This window comes from Hyperoodon ampullatus (genome assembly GCF_949752795.1).
Source record: "Hyperoodon ampullatus genome assembly, chromosome: 19".
Lineage (NCBI taxonomy): Eukaryota > Metazoa > Chordata > Mammalia > Artiodactyla > Ziphiidae > Hyperoodon > Hyperoodon ampullatus.
This window is the reverse complement of record NC_136932.1, coordinates 29,250,923-29,276,920: the sequence shown is the minus strand read 5'-3', so window position 1 is coordinate 29,276,920 and position 25,998 is coordinate 29,250,923. Positions and strand designations below refer to the sequence as shown.

Genomic DNA, 25,998 nt, shown 5'->3' with positions numbered 1-25,998 from the left:
TTGGTTCCGAGACTGCTCTTCTTGCGTGTTCCCAACCTCGCTCACTCTCCCCACTTTCTACGTCACCAAACGGCCCCAAGGTACAGGTCTCCTCCATCCTTCCAAAGCTCAATTTATGCCACTTCGCTTTTAAGAAAGACCCACGTTAGCACCTGTTTTCCCTACCAAAAGAAATCCAAAGAGGTATCTGTTTTCACAAAAAAGGGGGGAAAATGAGAACAGTGCCCGGCACATGTTGTGCAGCAGCCCATACAGAGGCAATTCACACTGTGCGCTGCAAAAGCGGGTGCAAGGGGCACCATCCAGCTCCTTCCTGGGAACCACACTCAGCACCTCAGCATCAAGCCACCATAGCTTTTTTTTTTTTTTTTTTTGTGGTACGCGGGCCTCTCACTGTTGTGGCCTCTCCCGTTGCGGAGCACAGGCTCCGGATGCGCAGGCTCAGCAGCCATGGCTCACGGGCCCAGCCGCTCCGCGGCATATGGGATCCTCCCAGACCAGGGCACGAACCCGTATCCCCTGCATCGGCAGGCGGACTCTCAACCACTGCGCCACCAGGGAGGCCCGCCACCATAGCTTTGAACTGTCACTGAGCTTCTGTACTTTAGCTCAATTTATTTTGTGCATCCGTTAGCAAGATGTGTCCTATGGTCACTGCTTCTTCGCTTTATGCCACTTCGGCTTATGAAAGGTTTCATGGGAACGCTCTGCTTTCGGTCATTGGGGGAAACCCATACTTATTGTCCTCCCACCTCCCTCCAGCCTACACATCCACTCTTGGCCTGGCCTTTCCAGCTTTGAAAAGACAACCTGGCTCCGCCCTCTACCGCCTATATACTGCAGTGAAAGATGAGGGGAGAAGCTGACAGGCAGACAAAAGGCAGCATCAGTGAGTGAGGCCTGACGACAGACAACGGAAGAGTTCCAGGCCCCTTCAACTTTTGAGATGTTTGGTATAATAAAAAATGTAGAAACACCTAAGGGATGGGATGAGAAAGAGCTCAAAATGGACTTCAGTATTTGTTAGCATTTGTTAAATATGGGTGGTACATACACGGGGTACACTGTAATATTCTCCACTTTTCTCAGTATGAAATTTTTAATTAAAAATATACCAAAACACGGTTTTAAAAATTAGAGGATATTTAAAATGTTTATACATTTGACAAGTTAATACAACACAAAAAATGAAATCTAATTGTGTAATTCACAAGGAAATCCAACAAATATTTAGAGTATTGTATCCTCAGGCATTACATGGCCTCCCTTTAAACTTCCTCAGCTCTCCCTCAGTGGGCTATAATTCCCCGTTTACTTTAAGGGAACTTCAATATTTAAGTTATGATTGGTGTTTATGTCCCTTATACAAACAGGCATTAATTTGGGGAAATCAATTATCAAACAAACATCAAAAGTAATCATTTCTACATTACTAATGTGACTCTGCCCATTAGAGATCAGAATGGCATTACAAGATCATCAGTCACTTATTCTATAGGCCAGAGTTGACGCTATTGACATTTTGGGCTGAACAATTCTTTGTCGCGGAAGGCTGTCCTGTGCCTCATAAATGTTTCAGCAGCATCCCGGCCTCTGACCACTAGGTGCCAGGAGCACGTCTCCTGACTTACGACAACTAAAGATGTCTGTCTCCAGACATCAGCAAATGTCCCCTGGGGGGCAAAATCTTTCCAGGTTGACACCTACTGATATAAACAAGCATATAGTGTTTGCTTGCCAAATAACAGCAACAGAAGATGGATAAATCCATGGATTCCAAAGGTCCTAGAATTAGCAAATCTTCTCTATAAAACTCATAGCCCACATCTAGAAAATATTACAAAAAGAAGCAAAATGAAAAGAAAAACTAACAACACATGAGCTAAAATCTTTACTAGGCACAGAACACAGCACAGTGATCCAAAGCAAAGACGTGGAGCCAGAGGACTTACATTCAGAACTCACCAGCTGTCACTCACCAACTGTGTCACTCACCAGCTGTGTGACCTGGAGCAAATGACTTAGCCTCAAGTATCTCAACTTGCTCACCTCTAAAATGGCAAGGAGACAACTAATACCTACCTCCTATGGTTATTTATTTTCACTTAAGAATTAAGCGAAATAATGCGTGTAAAGTGCTTAAAAGAATGCCTGGCATACAGTGAGTGCTCAGTAAGTGTTAGCTAGTGTTATTTCACTAAAATTCCATATTTTCAATTTATACAAAGTGGAAATCACTTTACAGATTTCAACATACAACACTGTATTTATAGAAAATAAAATATCATGCTATGTAACTACTTTATCTACTTGACAGAGGAATTATTTTCACCCATTTTCAACATCTCGGTAAACTAATAATGGTTATGATTATGCAATCATAATAATGATTATGCTCTCCAATAGCCACTGGAGAAACAAGTGTACCTGTACATCGCTGACAAAGACAAGCTAACCCCTAAAACTGGCTCTGAGGGGAGATCACAAAGCCTACCATCAACATTAATCACCAAACATATTAGCCAGGGATATCTCAATAAAAGTAACACAGAAGTAGAGATTAGGGACAGAATTACTAACTCCCGGAGCTATGGGGGGAAGTGACTTAATTTCAAGAGTTAATGTCTCTGATATGTAGGCTCAGGTGCCCACCTCAGCACTGGATATGAAGATGCCTACCACAATTAATCAGGTCCCAACAGTTCATTTCTAACTGCGGTCTCCCTGAACCTCACTGTGGCTACTTCTGTAGCGTAGCTCTCCATACAAGGCAGGTCTCTGGTAACTCTGTTCTCTGGTTCTTCAGGAAACAGCATGACCTGGCTACACATACTCCTGAAGAAGTTCAAGCGTCTTCTTGAAAAACATAAAATAGAAACTGCCAGCCGAAGTCAAAGTGAGACAATGTCTCAAGCCACGCTAAAATGGGATAAAAAAACCACAGAGATCTAGAAACTACCTCTATACAACGCCAGCACCAGACACACCTCACCATGTAGCCAACACTCTTGGCCAGGATACACGGATACACCCGTGTCTACAGCATGCAACCCTGCCACGTAGCGGACAGACACTGACCAAGCTGGGTCTTGTACAGCCTCTGCCATGGGGACAGAAAGGCCCAGAGAAGGGCGCTGAGTCGCTTAAACCCACCAGTGTGGGAAGAAGCACCACGTCCACCCATTGAGAAGGCCACCCCTATTTGCCTTGACTCTTTCTCTTCCTGTTAAAAATTATCCAACTTTCACCAAAAGAATACACAATACAAACTTTCTGCAAACTCCTGCCCCTGTGGGGAACGGCATTCCTGGAGGATGTAACTTCACAGACAAAAAAGCTGGAATCAGTAACCAAGGTTCTAATTCAAATCCGGTCTAATTCAAATCCATTAACCCCTGTGATCCGTTGCCGATCTACAAAAAGAGCCTAACAGCACATTAGTCGTTTGACCAGCCAGCGTCCATCCCTTTTTCTGGTAATAAAAGCCCACAAATTCCCTCAGAGTAGGCACCTCTCCCCGTCTCTCAGTCAGCGTGGTTCTGGTGGGATCGAATCCACCAAAGAACCACGGGTGCCACGTGACCAGAACTGGCCAATCCCAGTCTCACAGCCTCAAACAGCGATTGGCTCCAGGTCAGACATGTGACCCCATAAGAGCCAATGAGACATCATGAGACTTTTGCTGAGGCTTCTGGGAAAGAGACAGGCGCTCTTTCCGGCTGAATCTAAATGCTGACAGGCTACAGGGGGTGAATATGCTACAGCCAATTTTCTAACATACAGTTCCTACAACTGAAGTCCATACAGGAAAAGGAAGAGTTGACTCGTGGGGAGAACCTGAGTCCTGATGACTTTACTTGAGCCCTGAATCCAGCTAGCTCTGCCTGACTTTGCAGTTAGGTGAGCCTAACTCAAATTTCTTTCCAGCTTAAGCCAATTTAGGTTGATATTTCAGGCAGCTGAAGCGAACTGATGTATATGTGTATATCTGATTAGTACCTCACAGGATGTGAAAAATGGAATGAACTGATAGCTGTCTTGTAAAACAGTGTGTATATACATGATTATTAAAAACACTGGTCACAGGTATTGATTAATAATAACAAGTGCAAAGAGAAGAAAGTGGGCATGGGAGAGAAATGACTTAGTGTGATATGTGCTTATTCTGACTCTTGAAAATATTCCAAAACATTTGTTTAAACAATTTTATCATAAAGCTATTTCAGCAATAATAATAATAATAATAACAAGAGCCATTTGCTGAATGCTTACTGTGGGCCAGAGGCCGTTGAAATGACTATATTATGTAATCTGCTTGAGTCCTCATAATGACCTTACAAGGTGGATGTTATTATTATCATTCCCACTAACAGATAAGGAAACTGAAGCACAGACAAGTTAAGTTACTCACCCACAGTTACACTGTAAATAAAAGGCAGGATTCAAATGCAGACATTCTGATGCAGCTCGTGCTTTTAGCCAAGACACTGAATCGGAACCTACACTCAGAGTTCTAATGCTGTTCCAGTGAAGCAGAAACTCAAACTCAGGCACTCCCAAAAGCATCAAATGGGAATGTAATATACGACTATTTTAACCCTGGAAGAGTCTTAAGGACTAATTCCTACATAGTTCTGCATTATGAAAGTATACATATTTAACCACATTAGTGATTATCATTTTTTGAAAAAGTGTGAAAACCCTCACAAACCTCAACCAATTGCATCCTTTGCTTAAACAAAAGTCCTAGATGTTCCCAAGACTAAGAGGTATATTAATTAGTACTACCTTTCCAGAAAATAACATTTGCACCTTCCACAAAGTCAACTTTATGAGGACATTCCCATCACTAAGTTACTTTTCACCACTTTTATAGAACAGAAACTTATTTTAAAATCTACCCATCTTAGTATAATATAAAAAAGAAAAAAATTTATGAACTGGACTTTCTCAAAATTAAACCTTTTTCCTCTTTGAAAGACACTATTATGTTAGAAGGATACGAAGCCAAGCTAAAGACTGAGAAAAAACCAACGGCCAATCACATACCTGAAAAAGGATTTGTATCCAAATATATAAAGAATTCTCAAAACTCAACAGTAAGAAAACAACCCAATTAAAAGCTAGGCAAAAGATTTCAACGGCACTCCACTAAGAGGATCTAATGATGGCAAATAAGCACATGAAAAGATGTCCAATGGCATTAGTCATCAGAGAAATGCAAATTAAAACCATGAAAAGATATTACCACATACCTATTAGAATGGCTAAATTAAAATCACTGATAGTGTCAGTGATGTGGAATAGGTGGAATTCTCGTACATTGCTAGTGGGAGAATATAAAATGGTACAGACACTCTGGGAAAAGGGTTGACAGTTTCTTATAAAGTTAAAAATATACTCACTATATCACCCAGCAATCCCCTCTCCCCAGAGACAGCTACCCTAGAAATAGAGAAATGAAAACTATGTTTGCACAAAAGTCTGTACACAAATGTTTACAGCAGCTCCTAACATTCCTAAATGTTAAAAATTGGAAACAACACAAATGTCCTTTAATGAGTGACAATGGAAAACTACTCAGTAATAAAAAGGAATAAACTTTCAATACATGCAATAACTTAGATGAATCTCAAAGACAGAGTAAAAGAACCCAGTCTCAAAAGGTTACATGTATGTTTGCATTTATAGAACATTCTCAAAAAGACAAAACTATAGGGATGGAGAAAAGGTCAGTGGTTGCAGAGGTTATAGGATGGGGACAATTAATTATAAAAGGATAGAATCAGGGAATTCTGGGTGGTGATAATATTATTCTGTATTCTGATTGTAGTGATGGTTGCACAAACTACACGTGTTAAATTAACAGAATAAAAGAAAAAAAGTTAGTTTTACTGTATGATAATTTTAAGAATAAAATTTTAAAATTATTTTTAAATATGAAACTCAATGTCACAATGGACACGATTTTTAAAAACTGGAAAGAAATGAAGAAGGATAAGTTTGTTAATAAAAAGAAAACCTGGGCTTCCCTTGTGGCGCAGTGGTTGAGAGACTGCCTGTCAGCGGGGGGGGACACGGGTTCGAGACCAGGTCTGGGAGGATCAAACGTGCCACAGGGCAACAGGGGCCGGGAGGACAACTACTGAGCCTGCGCATCTGGATCCTATGCTCCACAACAAGAGGGGCTGTGGCAGTGAGAGGCCCACGCACCACGATGAGGAGTGGCTACTGCTCGCCGCAGCTAGATAAGGCCCTCGCACGGAAACGAAGACCCAACTCAGCGAAAAATAAATAAAAAATAAATAAAAATAAATACAGTATTTTCCACAACTACTGAGGCCACACGTAGCAACTACTGAAGCCCGCACACTCTAGGGCCTGTGTGCCGCAACTACTGAGCCCAGGTGCTGCAATTACTGAAGCCCGCACACTTAGAGCCCGTGCTCCACAACAAGAGAAGCCACCACAATGAGAAGTCCGCAGACCACAACAAAGAGTAGCCCCCACTTGCCACAACCAGAGAAAGCCTGCGCGCAACAACAAAGACCCAACACAGCCAAATATAAACAATAATAAAAATAAATAAATAAAGGCATCATCACATAAAAACAAATGAGGAAATAATTTTTTTAAAAAGAGAATAAGTGGTGGGGCAGTGGTTAAGTATCCGCGTGACAGTGCAGGGGACACGGGATTGAGCCCTGGTCTGGGAAGATCCCAAATGCTGCAGAGCAACTAATCCCGTGAGCCACAACTACTGAGCCTGTGCTTCTGGAGCCTGTGCTCTGCAACAAGAGGGGCCACGGCAGTGAGAGGCCCACGCACCACGATGAGGAGTGGGCCCTGCTCGCCGCACCTAGAGAAGGCATTTGCACAGAAACGAAGATCCAACACAGACAAAAATAAATAAAAAATAAATACATTTCAAAGGAAAACCTACACATTTCCCTTTCTGCAAATGTAGGTTTTCGAGGCAAGAGTAGAGCCTCAGAAAGAATGTCTGCAAACAGAACAATCACTAGTTCACTAAGTACAAAATGTAGGACACTTTTGAAGAATCCCATCACAGCTAGATAATTGGTCCAGGACCAAAAGTAAACACTGGAAGAAAAATGAAATCAACAGTGTACCACAGAGGTGGTAGGCAGACAGGCCTGGACTAAGACATGTTCAGTAATAGATAATGAGGGTGGTGATTTGTAAACATCATTCTTGTCCCACTGTGGACTTCCTTCTGCCACAGTATAAGGATACCAGCAGATCATATTGAAATCAAGTCAAGAAATGTACTTTTATATTTTTAAAAATCAATTATTGTCCTTAAATTAACTTTTCTTACTAGTTTAGTGATGGTCCTCTATTACTTCTAAAACATTAAATCTTATTTGATTAGAGACAGACTTCAAAAAATAAAAATAAACTGTGATCAAACAGCAGGAACAAACAGTAGTAACTAAAATTTCTTCAATCTAAACTGAAGATGATTTCTGTATCTCTGTCTTTTATATTTGTCTCCATTAGGGGAAAAAAATATGTACCTCATAATTAACTTGACTGGAGTGAATCACACTGCATTGGTAAAAGTTTCAGAAGACAAATCAGCTGTGCTAAACAGTACCACTATCCACCTGAGCAGAAATTACTCTCCATAAGTTTCTTCACATAAGTAACAAAACAAAAATTTAAACAAAAGAAGAACTACTAGAAAAAAATTAGAGATTCAATTTTTAAGTCAGTAATTTGCCTTTAGTCAGTAATTTGCCTCATACATTATTATTTTCCCTGTGGAAACCCAATTATTATCCTGAAAACAAGACCACTTTAGAAAGCAAATGCATTGTGACAAAAGAAAGAAAAGCCCGATTGATACATTATTAAAATAACTCACACGCCATACCCTGAGGAGTAAGGAAGCCATGGAAGAGCAGGCCCCCTTCTCCTCAATAGACAGCACAGCTGTGGGGAAGACACTGCAGCTAGCAGAAGCGTGTCACACTTCCTCAGGGAGGAAGCAAGTTACAGACTTCTCTAGAGAGGGCGCCCATAAACTGACGGCCACGCTCATTACCCAACAACATCCAGGGCACCCACAGGCTGACTGCAACCCAACTTTCCCACCATTCCCACACAGGCCCCAGGAACTGTCAGGCCTCTGAGGCTCTGCCAATGCCCTTCCCTCTACCTAAATATCCTTTCCCTCCTCTCTCCGGACCTCAATCCTGCCCAGCTCTAAATGAACACACCAAAGCCTATTTCCCTAAGAATGCCTCTCTCAAAACCAAAATTACTTCCTAGAGAATAATCCGCCTCTTACTCATACATTATCTTGGATTAAATACATCATGTAAGATGCCTTATGCGACCAACACAACTATTTTAGAAATAGGAGTCATGTTTTATATCATCTATGACATGACATGACAACCAATCAGCTCACTAAAACCATTCAATAAATACTCTAATTGAATTTCCGAAAGAGTTGACCTAAAATAACCTAAATGCTAAGCATTTCAAGAACTGTCCTGAACCAAATTCACTTCTCATTTGAATGCCAATGTCATAGACAGGGATGTTGTATTGTCTTTAAATGTACTTGCCTTTACCCAAAACTAGAATCTCTGATGGATCTATGGGACACACATGTAAAATATTCTGCAAAGTAAAAAAGCTTTATTTATTGTACTGAGCTTAATATTCAGCCAGACCTGCATTTTTCTATAAAACTTATACAATTACTGAGTATGCACGAAGCATTAGAAGAGAGACTAAGTCTATTGAGAAGAAAACTGGAAGCGAAGGTCATCAATCATTTTCTACTTTCAATAATTTCTTTCATAAAGAGGTAAATTCTCCTAAATTCCAGAATGAATGGAATTCAATACAGCAAAGTAAAATGCTTTAAATACATAAAATAAATATCTTGATGGACCTTCCACCATCTGTTTTAGTCACTTAAATTATAAAAAAGAACACTAAATTCAAGAAAAGTTATATCAACAGCTAAAATTGAGATTTTTTTTCCATCTATTACTTTGATTTTCCTGACCCATTTTTGAGAACTGTCAGCATTGTGGATCAATAATTCCAAAGTATTTCTTGAAGAGAGTGAGATTCCTCCCAAGTCATTTAACATGCTTACTAATCAATAAAGATATGAAAAAACAAAAAACACATATTTATGAAGCAAGCAAATTATATTAAAAGACTGACTTTGAGAAAAGTTTGCTGCTTGCCAAGAAAATTTTATTATTATAAAATATTTTCTGTCATTTGTATTTCTTCATTTTCCCTTCCAGATTATCTGTGTAGCCTTGTAAACACATCATAATCCAAAGCAGTGGAGCTTTATAAATAAAATGTAAATCAACGCAAGAGAGCCAACTGCATAATTAAAACAAAAGTGTACCGGGCTTCCCTGGTGGCGCAGTGGTTGAGAGTCCGCCTGGCAATGCAGGGGACACGGGTTCATGCCCCAGTCTGGGGAGATCCCACATGCCGTGGAGCGGCTGGGCCCATGAGCCATGGACCTTGAGCTTGCGCGTCCGGCGCCTGTGCTCCACAACAGGAGAGGCCACAACAGTGAGAGGCCCGCGTACCGCAAAAAAATACAATAAGAAATGGGCTTCCCTGGTGGTGCAGTGGTTTAGAGTCCGCCTGCCGATGCAGGGGACACGGGTTCGTGCCCCGGTCCGGGAAGATCCCACATGCCGTGGAGCGGCTAGGCCCATGAGCCATGGCGGCTGAGCCTGCGCTTTCGGAGCCTGTGCTCCACAACGGGAGAGGCCACAACAGTGAGAGGCCCGCATACAGGAAAAAAAAAAAAAGCATACCACCACCACGACCACCATCATCCCAAGCAGATTACAAAATAGCAAGCAGATTATAAAATAATAGTCTACAAGCCTACTTTTTAAAATATATATCTATATGCACTGAATATCTTATATAAAAAGCCAAGAGAGATAGATGAAACAAAATATTAAAAGTAAATATCTCCTTCCCCAAAACCCTAGCTCCATTCCAGTCATGAGGAGAACATCACACAAACCTAAGTTGAAGGACAGTCTATGAAATACATGAACCAGGACTCTTCAAAATTGTCATTAAAAAAAGGAATGTCTGGGACTTTCCTGGTGGTGCAGTGGTTAAGAATCCATCTGGCAATGCAGGGGACACGGGTTCCAGCCCTGGTCCGAGAAGATCCCACATGCCGCAGAGCAACTAAGCCCGTACGTCACAACTACTGAGCCTGTGCTCTAGAGCCCATGAGCCACAACTACTGAGGCCACAGGCCGCAACTACTGAAGCCCGGTACTCTAAGGCCTGTGTGCCGCAACTACTGAGCCCGGGTGCTGCAATTACTGAAGCCCGCGCACTTAGAGCCCGTGCTCCGCAACAAGAGAAGCCACTACAATGAGAATTCCGCGCACCACAATAAAGAGTAGCCCCCACTTGCCATAACTAGAGAAAGCCGACACGCAGCAACAAAGATCCAACACAGCCAAAAATAAACAATAATAAAAATAAATAAATAAAGGCATCATCACATAAAAACAAATGAGGAAATAATTTTTTTATAAAAGAATAACTGGTGGGGCAGTAGTTAAGAATCCTCCTGCCAGTGCAGGGGACACGGGTTTGAGCCCTGGTCCGGGAAGATCCAACATGCTGCAGAGCAACTAAGCCCGTGTGCCACAACTGCTGAAGCCCGCACGCCTAGAGCCCGTGCTCCACAACAAGGGAAGCCAACACAGTGAGAAGCGCGTGCACCACAATGAAGAGTAGCCCTTGCTTGCCGCAACTAGAGAAAGCCCACACATTACAACGAAGACCCAACGCAGCCAAAAATAAATAAATTAATTAAAAAAAAAGAAACTAAAGAGTCAAAAACAAACTAAAGAAATAAAATATATTTTGGGAAGAAATAGAAAAAATTATACATGGACTTGATATCTGATAGTATAACTATTAGTATTACTGAATTATCTTCTTAAGTGAGATAATGGTATTATGTTTATGAAGAACTATGTCCTCATTCTTAGGAGACACATGATGAAGTATGAATGAAATGCCATCTAAGATGTCTGCCACTTACTTTCAGCTGGCTCAGGAAAAAAAAAATTCTATCTATTTGACAGAGAAAGAGAGACAAGGCAAATTATGACATAACGCTAACAATTGGGTATTGATTATACTATTCTTACAACTTTGCTGTAGGCATAAAGATTTTCATAATATAAATTTAACTAACAGTTTTCTTTAACTTAAAAAAGATTCAAAACCCAAACTAATCCAGAAGTTATAATCTTCTCATAAATATAAAATATATTTTATTTTATGCTGCTTAAATCATCTCCTCCAAATTTAAAAAAAAAATTGAAAAGGGATGACTTATTTTACATAGTAAGGAATTATAGCTAACATCCAGGAGTAATATTTAGGTTTCCTTCAAATTGATATTGAATACAGTCTTTTAATCATCTGAGCAGTTTATACAGATCTTGGGCTCATTAACTGCTAACTTACCTAGTTTTATTTAAATAAGAATGTTTATTTGAATACAATTAACTTATCCCTTAAAGAAGCTGGAAAGAAGATTAAATAACCCAGAAGACACAGTTGGAAACTGTAAAGAAGTATAAGAAAGAGAGTCACTGGCAGAAGAGCAGAGCAGATCTCTTGCAAAGCTGCATTCCATGTACCCTGCCTGGGTCAGACATAGTTCATCTTGAGCCGAAGATCCAGTGGAGACCCATCTGCCCAAAATGACTTTCTCCAACTGAGAAAGAAGTGAAAATGCTAAGACATACGAGAACATTCGTTGCTGTCTACAGCCAATTGAATCGGAAATCTTTAATACCATTTCCAGTCCTGAAATTCTATTATTCTACATAAAACACCTTTAAAAACAAGTATATATTACCATTTTACACCCATTAGGATGGCTACTATAAAAAAAATAGAAAATAACTGTTTAGAGGGTGTGGAGAAATTGGAACCCTTTTACATTTCTGGTGGACATAATATGGTGCTACTGCTATGGAATACAATATGGGGATTCCTCAAAAAATTAAACACAGAATTACAAAAGGATCTACCAATTCCACTTCTGGGTATTTCCCGAAAGAACTGAAAGTAGGGACCTGAACAGATATGTATACACCCAAGTTCACAGCAACATTATTCACAACAGCCAAAAGGTGGAAGCAACCTGAGTGTCTATCAAAAACTGGATGGATTTTTAGAAATGTGGTATTTACATACAATGGCATAGTATTTAGCCTTAAAAAGGAAGAAAATGCTGCCACAGGCTACAATATGGATGAACCTTGAAGACATGCTAAGTGAAATTAGCCAGTCACAAAAAGACAAATATTGTATCAGTGCACTTATATGAGGTACCTATGGTATGAATGGACCCTATTCAAATTCTTAGAAACAGAAAGTAGAATGATGTTTGCCAGGTGCTTGAGGGAGAGGGGGATGGAGGGTTAGTGTTTAATGAGAACAGACTTCAATTAGGGAAGATGATGGAGTTCTGGAGATGGATGGTGGTGATGGTTGTACAACAATGTGAATGCACTTAATGACACTGAATTGTATGCTAAAATGATGAAAATGGTAAATTTTATGTTATGTATATTTTAACAATATTCAAAAAAAAACCCCACAGGTATGCAAGCCATAATACCCTCCTAACCCTCCTTAAAAGGAGTGAGGCCCTATCCTAATCCTGATGCAAACTTAAGGAATCCTCACTGCCCATTTCCCCATCTTCCCTGCCCAGGAAAGAGAACCACAACCTGGCAGGGCAGAGCCAGAGCCAGAGGCGAGAAATTGGTCCTGACGTTAGTCCCACTGAAGAAACTCAGAAGAGCCACAACAGAGGGTAAGGCCCAAGAAGACGGACAGAGGCAGGCTAGGGAAGAGAAGGCAAAGGCAGAAGGAAGGAAATCCCTGAGAACATGGGCAGCTGATGTGACTGGGAAGGGACACCACAGCTGTGAGGAAAAGGAGGATCAGACAACAGGGGAAATCAGAGAAGGGAACTGCCCCAAGGTAAGGAAAGAGAGTAGTAGGAGAAAAAAGAAGAATTGTAAGCAAGAAGGAGATTCATTCAAGAAGAGACTCTTCCCAAGTACCAGCAGGAAAATGACTTCGTGCCACTGAGGTGGCCATTTGTATCTAAAGGAACCAAGAAAGTTGGTGAAGCCTATAAAAAGTTAGGAAGAAACATTCTTTTCTATGTAAGAATATTAATATACCCCCATCCACAGAGAACTATGTACTGCCATTTTTTTTCATTTGTTTTTGTCCTTTTTTTCTCCCACAAGAAGAGAACACTTACTTGTTTAGGAATAATTTCAATCAGGGCCTACCTTTTTTATTTGTACCAAACACTAGTACACCATGAATGAGCTAAAGCGTTTTAATGGCACAGGGGTAAGAGTATAGGCTTGAAGCCAGCTCTACCTGAATCTGAATCCTGGCATTGTGACCTGAGGCAATCTGCTTAAAAATCTGCTTTGATTTCCAAATCTGCAAAATGGGAATCATAACAGTGCTACACTTCAAGGCATTACTGCAAGAATTAAATAGGGTAAAATATGAAAGCACTCAGAACAGTGCATGGCCCACACTAATCACTATTAAGGTATTAGCTTCCTATTATACTCCAGACCTAGAACATGGGTTCCAGGAGAGCTGAGATTTTGTCTGTTGTGTTCCCTGTTGAAGCCTCAGGTACCTCACATAATTCTTTGTTGAATAATAAAAATGTATTGAATGCCAGCAACACAGAAGCCCAAAGGAATAGCACTACCTTTCTGTTATTACCAACAACTAAAATCTGCATAACACTTCAGGCTCACAGTTCACACAGCATTTTCTACACCTTATCTCAGGTAATTCTGTGACACTGCCATTATTACCTCCGTCTCACAGACAAACGAAGGCTCAGAAGACATAAGTGATTTGCCCAGGAATTCTGGCAATTAATGCTACTTCTGTTCACTCTACACCCCCACCCAGAAAGCTCAGAACATACCCTACTGAACTGTTCAATTCTCCTTAACTACAGATACCCAGAGTTCAAGTTCACCAAAACACTTTATCCAATTTGCTTCAATAGAATTGATGGAGAGGGAGGAAACAGATGAAACAACATTACTAACTATTAAACTTGAACAACGGGTACAGTGGGATTGATTATACCCTTTCCACTTCTATACATCTGAAATTTTCCATAATAAAAAAATGTAATTAAAAAATAAACTCTTCACTCCCAACATAAGCTCTGCCACTTCCAACTTCCTATTGAGCACACCTGGGTGCGAGGAAAACACCACAGCAGAGAAGTTTCTCAGTCTGAGGCACTGAAGAGAGTGCTGGACTGGAATCACGAAGCTTCAGTCTTCACTCTGCTTTATCTAACTGTGAGACCTCACTGGTCCCTCAAGCTCCTCTGGGCCCCGAACTTCCGCATCTGTTCCTTCCAGGGTTAAGATTCTGATTTCACCTTTCTACTAGTTCCTTAAACTCAACACACAAAACCAAAATCGTCTCTTCTCTATTCTAAACCCCTAAGACCTGCTCTTCCTCCTGACTTCTGTATTCCTGCTGTCCCATTCTGCCAGCCATCCAACCACAAATACCTCAGCATCATCTCTGACTTAAGACACAGAACTGACTGTTCCTTCCCCTCCTACCTAATCAGTCAGCACATCTCTCTGTTGAACCTCCAAAGTATCTCTTGACTCCACCACCTCCTTTCATTCCCAAGCACACCAACTCAGGCACTCATCATCCCTCACCTGGAGGAGTACCATGAACTTGACTGAAAACCCTGTCTCTAGTTTCTCCTCACTGACCATCCATCATATGCATTCTCCAAAACCCAGTCATGACCTCTCAACAGCCTCACTGTCCACTATGTTTTTTCATGTAACCCAGGGTCCGGGTAATTTGGATACTCAGTTTTCGGACATCCACCTCATTTCCAACACCACCCCTCAGCCTTTGCTCAAGCTACCCTTCCCTCCAGAATGCCCTCTTCTTGCCCTGGCACCTCAATTTCACAGTGGCGCAATTTAAATGCCACCTCCTCAGTTGAAGTGTTCCCTTACATCCCCAAGGGCGCAGTATCACTCCCTCCACTGAACCCCTAAGCACCTTGTCTGAACCCCTCTTACAGCACCCTTCAAATTCCTATTATTCCTTTCTTGTTTTGGTGCCCCTACTCTCTCTACTAGATGATTCGCTCCTTGTCAGAGGAAATGATGCTTTATTCATCTTTGTATCCTTCAGAACAGAGCTTCTCAAAGACTGTGCCGTGGCGCTGTGGTATGCCCTGAATCAGCTAAAGAGGTTCTAGTCACTCATCCCCTCAGCCCTCCACAAAGAGACGTCAGCAGCCAAAGTCCCACAAGTCAAGCCTCAAGCAGCCTCAAGCAGCCTCCTCCTTCAGCCAAGTATACGCCATGATGACTTGAGAAGCACTAAGAGGATGCAACACGTGGTACACAACGGATGCGCACTAAACATGTGCTGAGCTGAACCTTGGAATAACTCACCCGTTCCCCTTCAACCACTATGTTCTCAAGAAAACTTACCATCCAGACTAGACTCTCTGAACATTCTCCCCGAACATGTTCTGATCATCTTTTTAATAATCACCTGTTTATTAGCTGGTTATACTTGTCTTACCATCCAAAGCCCACATCGATAGTTTACTGATTAAAATAGCAAAGGATATGAACAAACAATTCACCATGAAGAGACTCAAAGAGAAAAATTCAACATTATACAACAAAGAAGTACAAATGCCACTTTACACTATTAAGTAAGCAAAATCATTTAAGGAAAAAATGTATTTATATCCAGTTATGGTGAAACAGGTACATCTGTATATCTGTTCGTAGTACAAACTGGTATAACATTCTTGAAAAACAGTATGGCGATATATATCAAAAGCCATAAAAACATTCATACCATTTAACACAATAATGCATTCAAAAATTTATCCTAGAGATATAATTAGCCAGAAAAAAATACAATAATAACTACAATAACGTAGATTGAAGTATTAACTGAAAACCAGCCAGCAACATAAATATTTAACATCAAAAGATTTAAGTAAATTATTGATGGCATGACTTGATGAAATATTTTCCAGCCTCTCAAAGTGTAATCATGTCAATTAAAATTGTGACAACCATAACATGGAAATGTTTCATAATCAAATAAGTAGAAAAAATTCAAATTATATGCATTATAATTAAAAATTAGTACAATAATATATGTGTGTGTGTGTGTGTGTATATATATATGTATATATTTAACAGAATGACAAAAAGAAAATCAACTGTTTTAGGGGTAGTAGCCCAAATATTTAACAATTTACTTAATAGCAATGCTTAAATTATTTTATAATTTAACAGAGAAAGTTCTACCATATTGAGGAAACTTAGGGGTCCCAGGATGCAAACTCGATATACTCTCAGGAAGAGGTCCACACCTCTCTTTTACTGCTCACTTTGGCCTTAACTCAGAACGCTCATGTACTTCTTATCACAATGACCTATGACAACCCACATCCCAGCTTTCCAAGGACCAAGAAACCAGCTCAACTAGCCTTCTGATCATCCCCATGAACCTGTGGGGGATGAATCGTGCAAACTTCCCTAACTCAAGAAACAAAGAACCCCTACAACAATGTTTTACTTTAGCAATCAATAAGTAGCCAAGCCTAAGTTTAATTATAAACCCTAAAAGTATATAGCATTGTCTCATTATAGTCTTTGGGACTAGCATTAACAATATATGAAAAAAATAATTTTAGCACTGATGCCCCACAAGGACAATATGAAAACTGTCTTCTAATTGTTTTTTCTGTAGTATTACCATTTTCTTAGTTTAATACTGAATGGCCAAGATACTATAATGGACCAAGAAGATTAATTACTGTGAAATAATAAATACTCAAGACTAAAATAACACTCTTAGGGCATTTCAGCAGTAAACAAATAATCTAAAGGACTAATACAACCATTAGGAAAAACGTTTAACCTTCTGTTTCCATTGTAATGTTCCTGGTATCCAGATCCTCAAAAATGCGGATATATAGTCATTCATGACAATACACACATAGTACATAACAGGAAAACAAACAATTTAATACTTAACCCGTTCATCAGAGCACTGGGTGATCAACACTCAAGAATGTTGACACAAAAACTGAAGGACCTCTGAAGATCCAATCATATGCAGATAGGTTGAATCCCTGTGCAGTTACTCATTCAAAACAGAAGTGGAAGATTAACCTACCCTCACTTCTCTTCAAACAAACTGACAAAGCATCAGGCAGTCTGTTTGGAGTAGGTTCACCATCATCCAGTCGGCTCCAGAAGTAACCAATTCAGCCAGGTCACCACTGCTGCACCAGGGCCCTACTTCCTCCACCTTGTCCCACCTCATCTTGCTGACCAGACACCCTCCTCTAGATTAAGTCCCTTTTGTCTTTTCCTCAGGCATTACCAAGTCCTTGCTGCTTTGTAAATAAGGCTCTCCCAGACCTTACTCACCTGCAGTTCACTGCACTGGGTATCACACAAAGAGCCCATCAGAGCTCTTTATAATTTCTGAAAGAGAGAGGAGGAACCTTTTAATACATACTAGAGAACACCACTGCTGATGTATCAGTTCTGAAGCATTTGTATCCAGTGGTCACAGCGTATGGTCCTTTGCTCCAAAGTACTGCAGTAAAATGTAGCATAACCAGCCAGGACCAAGAGTCCTGAGATAAGGGTCCAGAGATAAAAGTTTGCTTTAATGTTGCTACTAATCAGCTGTGTGACCTTGGGAAAGTCACTTGACTTCTCCAGGCCTCAATTTCCTCATCTGGAAAATAAGACAGACTAGATAGAAGCTATAGTAAGTATACTGTGCATCTCATCATAAAATTCCACAGATGATAATTACCAACATTACTCCCAGCCCTAAGGTTACGTGAATTCAAGTTCCAAATATTTATTTCCTTACAAGATCAACAAATCAAAACTTTACCAACCTGACAATGCAATTAACTGTTTGAGTGTTTCACTAACAATTCAATTACAGTTATCTTAAACTAATGGAAGTTTAAGATTATCAATATTAATTAACATCACAGGAAATAAGGGTGGAATACCTGCCTAACATCTAAACGGGTTCAGTGGCCATGCCTTCCATGACTTCTCCCTCTGCTTTCACTACTGCCCGCGCACCTAGGCAAGAGAGGTCTTCCAAACACCAAGTAACACCAACTGCTTTCTACGGTCAGATTAGGGGGACATGGCTAACGATGGAGGAAGGAGAGCAGGGGCTTCTTATCTTTTTTCTTATATACACTTAGCACTGCTTGGATTTGTTTACCATAGCATGCATCAGTTTTACATAAAAATAAATAAGTTTTTAAACTATATTAGTTACACATATTGCCTACTGAAAGGAAGCTCGCCTCACAGGAATATTTTCACCACCAGGAGAATACCGACAGAAGAAAGCAAAAAGGCAAATTCAGATGTTCTGAGAACACCTAAAATATGGCACAGAAATAACAAACATCACAAACATTCACACGTCACAATGGTTTACTCAAAAAAATGTGCCTGCATTCTTTGAAGAACCTAATGATGAATCAGGGTCTCTGGGGGTCAAAACAAGTTGAACACACAAATTCTGGCTTTACAGACAACTTCCTGCCCTTGGAGAAACTGACCCAGTACAATTTACACCAGTAAACAAGTTGGTATGACCTTTAGTAGTATGCTGAAAAACTTTCAATTTGCTTTAGACAATTGGTACCTTTTAAAATAAAGATATATACATATATAAATATATATGCACACATATATAGACATATAAATTAAAAATCTTCATGTTATATCTACTATTTCTTTTTGAAAGAGGAATATTAACCTTATTAAATTCAGGATAGCTCAAAAGTATAATCTCAGCCACCGGTGAAGTGACAGACCACTAAGTTTTATGCGGCTCCTAGCCAGTGCTACCAAAGTCATCCTGACTACACCCAGCAGTTTAAATGAACTACAAGCTGCTGCAGCCACACTCTCCACACATATCATACTTCTCTCCTAGAAAACAATTCAAACTATTATTTAGAAATCAAATTATATTTGCATGTATACTTATCTAAGTTGATGGAAATAAACAGCCATAACAATTTGTTTATAATTTTTTAAGTAGCTCCTCCCCATCTCTTGTTTATCGACAAGTTGATAAATTGGCCCCAAATCTACTATGCATTTAAAACTGCTAAGCATTTAAAACAACAGGCCAAAGGACCTTACATCTCGTGCTGGGCCTGTATTTAGAATCTTAGGGCTTCCCTGGTGGCACAGTGGTTGAGAGTCCACCTGCCGATGCAGGGGACACGGGTCCGTGCCTCAGTCCGGGAAGACTCCACATGCCGCGGAGCGGCTGGGCCCGTGAGCCATGGCCGCTGAGCCTGCGCGGTCGGAGCCTGTGCTCCGCAACGGGAGGGGCCACAACAGTGAGAGGCCCGCGTACCGCAAAAAAAAAAAAAAGAATCTTAAATATAGTCTGACAGATAATTATAGACTAATTTCATTTAATATCAATACCATGCCTACTTCTTAAACAGAGGACAAAAATGCATGTGTAAGATCTGGTCTACTTATTTGTAGGTCCCTCTGCAATATTCTTAGCCTTTCATGAATATGCTCTATATTTTTAAACTACACAAGGTCCTTTGCAAGTAGGAATGATTTCCCCTGTTATGTTGGCTTCACTCCCTTCTCCAGTAAAACACTGGACTGTCCATAAATGTATACAGACTTTAAAACAATGTAGATTGAATACTTACGGTATTAGAAATGAAACTTCTTGCTAACAACTGCAAAAATCAAGCACATCAGCTGATAGAGAGGCACTTACTGACTCCCCAAAACTCCCGCCTTACCTAAAAATAGTGTCCCAGCTTCCCAGCCAAAAGGACAGACTAAAAAAGCTATGTCTTCATTCAACTCAAAGACACAGACCCTCGCTTCACCACAAACTTCAGTACTATGGCATTTCCCATTTTAGAATGCTTCGTGTGACAACCTGTTCGGTGGCCAACCACCAACTTCACTTTGAAGTCAATACTAACACTTCACATGGTCTACACGTGTGAAAATTGTGGAAAATGTCTTGACACAGCTCAGGCCAAACAACACTAGCCACACAAGATGACCTATTTCTAAATAATCCCTTTTGGATTATAAACAAACATCTCCATAGGCCCAAAAGTAGATCATTGGTTCTTTCCACAAAGTAATATGTATTTTAAAAAAAAGATAAAAGGTACAGATTGGGAGGTCTAAGGCATGAATATGCCTCCATCTGTAAGCTGAAAATAAATAAATTTTAAAATCCATATTTGCTCTGCTAAGAATAAAAATAAAAATATATGTAATACACACAAGCACTTCTGAGTTTCAAACACATGCAAATGTGGTGTGTGCACTTACAAAAAGATCTTGGTTTATGTCCACCTTCCCCTCCCAAGTTTTTTTTTAAGGCAAAAATGTCAATTGTATGCCTCAATCTGGAATAAAATAAAGCACAGCTTACTCTTCTTAAACAGATGTGTCATAGAGATGAAAACTTTGTGAGTGAATTTCAAAATTCAAAGGCTACTCAGATGTGTTAAAGGAAAAATAAACAAAACCCTGCAGTAACCAATCTACCGTAACAACTTACATTTTCTCAATAAACCATAGTAAAATATTTTACAGACACACACACTCACACACACTGTAGTATAGTACATCTACAATGACTAAAATAAAAAAAAATAAAAAGATATATTTTTAAAGTTGAGAAAATTGCTTGTGAAGAATGTAAAATTAGCAACACTGTCCTTCTCACCAGTACAGAATACTGACTGTTCATTGACCCTGTATTCATAACGTTCTATAAATCCAAAGCCTTATGAGTTAGATTAAATAAAGCAACACTCTGAATTCACACACTACATGTGACCAGAAGATAATGACAAGCCAGTCTTATCCCTAATAACCTAACCAAAATGCAACACTATCATTTTTATTTCCAAATAATTATGAGAGAGCCAAGCACTGTTCCATTTTTCAGAAAATAAAAGCACGATTTGCCTGAAATCATTCTTTCCAATGCAAAGGGTGTACTTTACATGAGTCCCACAAACTGTAGACGCACAAAATCCGCATACGCAATCACTAACACTCAATGCAGACTAAGTGATGGACACCAAAGCACAGATAAAATTAAGACATTCAATTAAAGTTACACAAGGGAATTTCAATAGGCAAACTATAATTACCCCTGGTGAAGATACTCATCAAGGATGGCTGCAAATAACATTTGGCTCTGGATAAGCTCCAGTAGCTGAAAAGTTTGGTATACTTGACACAGTTGTCCTTTCCAAATCTAGCCCTGCCTCTACTCCCACTTGACTGAGTGAGTGATTTGGAAATAAAGATGGCCCCATCAAGTTACTTAGTTTCAGTCTCACCCTCATGACTTGATTAAAATAAAGAAGGAAAAAAGGTAAATCATTTTTAACTGCAGTCTCACCTTACACATCTCACCAGCACTGTAGTTCTTTAGTCATCAATGACTTCATCCAATTCCTGAGATAAACAGAAAAGTAAAATGTGTCTAGACAACACCAGTAAGAGACATGTAGCAAACATTCTATCAGCCTCAAGTGAAAGGGCATATAAATTTCAAATGGAAAAGTTACCAAAATGGTACAGTATGCAGCTTTGTAAATGAGTCTGTTTGCTTTACTTTAAAACAAAAACATTTCCTCTCTGTGTGATAAAAGAATAATTAGAAAGTGTTCTTAAAATCCAAACATAAAAATGTCATATCTGACTGACCTTACTTTCAATAAATCAAATGAAAAAGAAGGAGAAAAAAGAAGAGATGACGGAGAAGAAATCCACTCATACGCGTTGAAGAGAGGGCAGAATGAAGAACAAACTGCCAGGACGACGCCTTCCTCCCCCCTCCCCCGCCCAACTCTAGGCATCCACTGTCTCTGCAGTTACACATCTATTAACGATTTGCCTGAAAAGTGTAAGTGGTGAGGGTGAAGGAACAACAATTTTGAGTTTCAAAAACAACCTGAGGGGCCTCCCTGGTGGCGCAGTGGTTGAGAGTCCGCCTGCCGATGCAGGGGATACGGGTTCGTGCCCCGGTCTGGGAGGATCCCATATGCCGCGGAGCGGCTGGGCCCGTGGGCCATGGCTGCTGAGCCTGCGCGTCCGGAGCCTGTGCTCCGCAACGGGAGAGGCCACAACAGTGAGAGGCCCGCGTACCACAAAAAAAAAAAAAAAAAAAAAAAACCTGAGGGTCTCAATCCAAGAAGAATCCTAAGACCCTGATTTCCAACCCTGGCTGGACGATCCTCAGCAAAGGGGAGGGTGCACAAGGCTCAAATAATTTGGGGGGAGAGCAATCAAAGTTCCTTAGATAAAGCTGCGGTCCCTTAGCTCAAGAAAATCCTCTGTTTTTGTTTTTGTTGATGTGCTTGTGGCCCAATGAGAATTTCCGAGGAGGGGGTGGAGAAAGGGGGTAAAGAAAGTGAAGCTCAGGCAACAGCCCTCGGCGGGGGAGGGAGGGGTGCACCCCTGACCCACTTTTCCCCGCACTCACCCTCCGGCCCTCGCCCCACCCCGCGTGGAAGTTCGAGCCCAGAGGGGGCAATCGAGCGGGGCGTGGGAGGCCTGCACGCTCCCCACCCTCAGTCGCGACCCGGAGGAGGGGAGCGTGCAAGGCGGCTCGACTCCCCCTCCCGGAGTGCCGTGGGCTGGACAAACCTCCCGCAGGCTCGCGGCCGGGGTCTGCGAGGCCCCCTCCACGGCCTGGGCCGAGGGCTCCGCGGCCCCCAGCGGAGGGGAAGGGGGCCAGGGAGGGAAAGAAGCTGTAAACAGCCCCAGCGTCTGGGCCTCGCCTCGAAGAGCCCCTCTTCCCAGGCCCCGCCGCGGGCCGTCTGGGCCCCAGGCCCGCCCCGGGGCCGACCCTCCCGGGACTTGGAGGACCGGAGGGGAGTCCGGTCCTCTCTCTCCGGAGGGCTCCGACAGCTCGCGGAGCGGTCCCAGCAGCAGAGAAGAGGGAATTCAGAACTCACCTCTCATGACTTTCTACGCCATCTTGGATCCACTATGGCAACGCCCCCACAAAGCATTATGGGTAAGAAAGAGCCTTTAAAGTGACCGCCCCTCCTCCCTCCGCCTCGGACTCCCGCCTCCCGCCGCCCGAGCCGCCCCTCGGGCCGCACCTCCCACCCGGAAAGTTGCCCCGGGTGGCTGGAAGGCCCAGAGGCCCGCAGCCCTGTCCCCACCTCCCCCGTACTGTTTTCCTTTAAAATCCCCCCACCATGTTTAAAAACGTGGCTTTGGGTCTTTCCCGTCGCTCCTGCCCCGGCCTCCCTTCCCCCCACCCTTCGCCGCCACGCCAGTTCCCGGTACCCCGCCGCCCTCCTGTCCTGGCAGACACCCCGCGTCTGCATTTAATCAGCCCGAGGTTTCCCTGCTGCTGGCAGCAAAGAGCCGCTCATTGATTTATTTATGCGTCTGTTATTGCTCTAGATCTTCGGTGCCCGGAGGCGGGCTTCTGCTTCCCGCCCGCGGGCAGACGGGTTTCGCCCTCGGAGCCCCGGAGCCCCGCAGCCCTGCAGGCCAAGCGGCGCTCTGACTGCAGCATCCGCGTATGGAAAGATGCCTCTGTCCTGCCAAACCGTTCCGGGGCCTTCGGGCTCCGGAACCTGGGCGGACACTGTGTCCCCGAGCCTACCGGCATCGCAGAGCGTTAGGGAGGGGGAGGGGGAGTACTAAGCGAAAAGCAACTTTTCCCCTGTGGACTCTCCCTTCTGCTGTCTCCTCCCCTCGGCCGGTAATGCGATCTGCGACCCTCTAGATGGGGACCCCACCCCTCCCCTAGAAATCTGGTTTTGGGCTCTGCCGAACCCACCCTTTTACAGTCCGGGCTGCTTGCGAACTGGGACTTCCCGAGGCAGGTAACTCGGGGGCACAGATAGCGAGCTCTGGCCGGCGAGCAGAGGCGCGCCAGGGCTCGAGGGAGGGTCCGGGAGAGGGGCAGGGGCCGGAAGGAGGGTGCGCCTGCCGCAGTCCACCTGCCGCATCCCAGCCGGGCGGCGAGCGCCGGCGCCTGGGCGAGCAGAGGACTGCGGGCAGAACTCTGGCCCAAGGCTGGTTGGGGGCCGCTCAGGTCGCCTGGCTGCGACGGGGCGCGCTGGAAGTAGGGGCGCCTAGATGCCAGCCGGAGAACCAGGCGAGCGACCCTGCAGCCAACGCCCGCCGCCTGGGCCTCTGCTCCTGCCCGAGGGCTCGCTGCAGGGGAGCTGAGCGCTCTCGCGATTCTCGCCGCCCGCTTTCAGTTGCGCGGGCGAGCAGAGCTTCGGCCCGCGCCCTCGCGCGGTGGTCCCCTGGCCCCGGGGCCCGTTGGTCAGTCCGCCGCACTCTCACCTCCCATTGCCACTGGTCTCTGCTTTGCAGACTTTGGGGGCCTACTCTGGTTGCTTTTTTGTTTCCCCCAAGCAAATTTTGACCAAGAGGTGTCCAAGGGAAAATTCCTCCAGGACACCAAGACTTGCGAAATTGTATTCGGTATAAAATGCTGTTGAAAGGCTCTGAAATTAGAAGAATGCACAGGCATTAAAGCCCTCCTTCGGTGCACGGGGAGGGCCTGGGGCCTTCGGGTCCACCCAAGAGTTTTACGCTCCACCAGACCCTAGGAAAAGCCTCTCTCGAGGAACCTGGACGGTTGCTGACAGAAGCTCTGCCCCCGGGGAGCTAAAAACTCCACCAGACAATTGTCCCGGCCAAGTGAGAAGAGTGGGGTGTAGACTCCTTAAGGGATTGGCCCGGGGTCAGCGGTGAGGGAGGGAGCGAGGTGGTGAGTCACTGCAGGCCGGCTGAGAACGCGGCGTGCCTGGAGGGCCCTCACCTGAGTCACCGCTTCTCTGAGCTCCGAGTGAGTTGGGAAACTGGAGCCCGGAGCCAAGTTCTTGGGCAATCCAGGCCCCGCCGCCACGCGGGGCCGTGGGCTGGGGTCGGCGAGGCAGCGCTGCTCGCGACCCTCTGCCTCTGCCCGCTGGAAAATGAGCCGCCCCGCCCGTCTGGAGAAGGCTGCAAAGTCTACCCTTAGCGCGGTAGCCAGTTACTGTTTCCAGTCCCCATTCTGCACCTAGTCAGCCCCTCCTATGCACTGACTTACTGGTTGCTTTGTGTTTACCCGGCACCTTAATATGTGTGGTCTGAGTTTCCTGTAATTCAGCATTCAGTAAGCTGAGGGCAAGGACTGTACCTCACTCATGTTTCTTTAGGAGGTGCTCTTCTTGGCCTTGCATAGGCCTGGACCCAGAGAAGAGCTTGATATATGTATGACTGCCTGACCCACCCGTTCGTCCAAGACAACGTGCATCCTGGCCCATCCTAGTGCAAGATGCCACCTGTGGCCTCAGCTAGAAAACCCTCCTAACTCCTTTCGCTGCCTCCACTCTGCCCCCTACTGTCTGCTCTCCATCTGACCAACCCAGTGAGGTCTGTGAAATGTTGTCACATGAGTCCTCTGCTTAAACCCATGGGAGGTGTCCTCATCACACTTAGAATAAAACCAATTTCCTAACCATAGCCTACAAGGTCCCATGTGAGGGGGCTCCTCACCATGATCAGCACACTGGCCTTCAACATTCCCTTGCAGCACTGCAAGCCTCCGTCCAGCCAAATCCTTGACCCCCAGATGTGATGGCCATCATCCTTTTAGTGCTCAGGTCTCAGCTCGGATGTCCCCTCCTGGAAGAGAATTTTCATGATCCCCTTCACCAAAGCAGGGCATTCTCTATTCTTTTACCCTGGATTAGGAATGTTCTTGTTTGTCTCTTTGTTGATTGTTTATTATCTGCCCCAGCCCCCTTATGGAGTA

The 25,998-nt window shown here is 43.1% G+C and overlaps 1 protein-coding gene across 1 annotated transcript in view; it reads right to left on the bottom strand.

The window, feature by feature from the left end:
• Window positions 1-23,189, bottom strand: part of LOC307067914 (RAD52 motif-containing protein 1-like) — a gene marked incomplete at both ends in the record, with an annotated part of 285,114 nt that extends 261,925 nt beyond the window's left edge. Inside the window, 2 exons of the mRNA XM_079725539.1 lie at window positions 22,794-23,083; window positions 23,183-23,189. Coding sequence (XP_079581665.1) covers window positions 22,794-23,083; window positions 23,183-23,189 — 297 coding nt within the window. The remainder of the gene's footprint in view (window positions 1-22,793; window positions 23,084-23,182) is intronic.
• Between the last annotated feature and the right edge of the window lie 2,809 nt (window positions 23,190-25,998).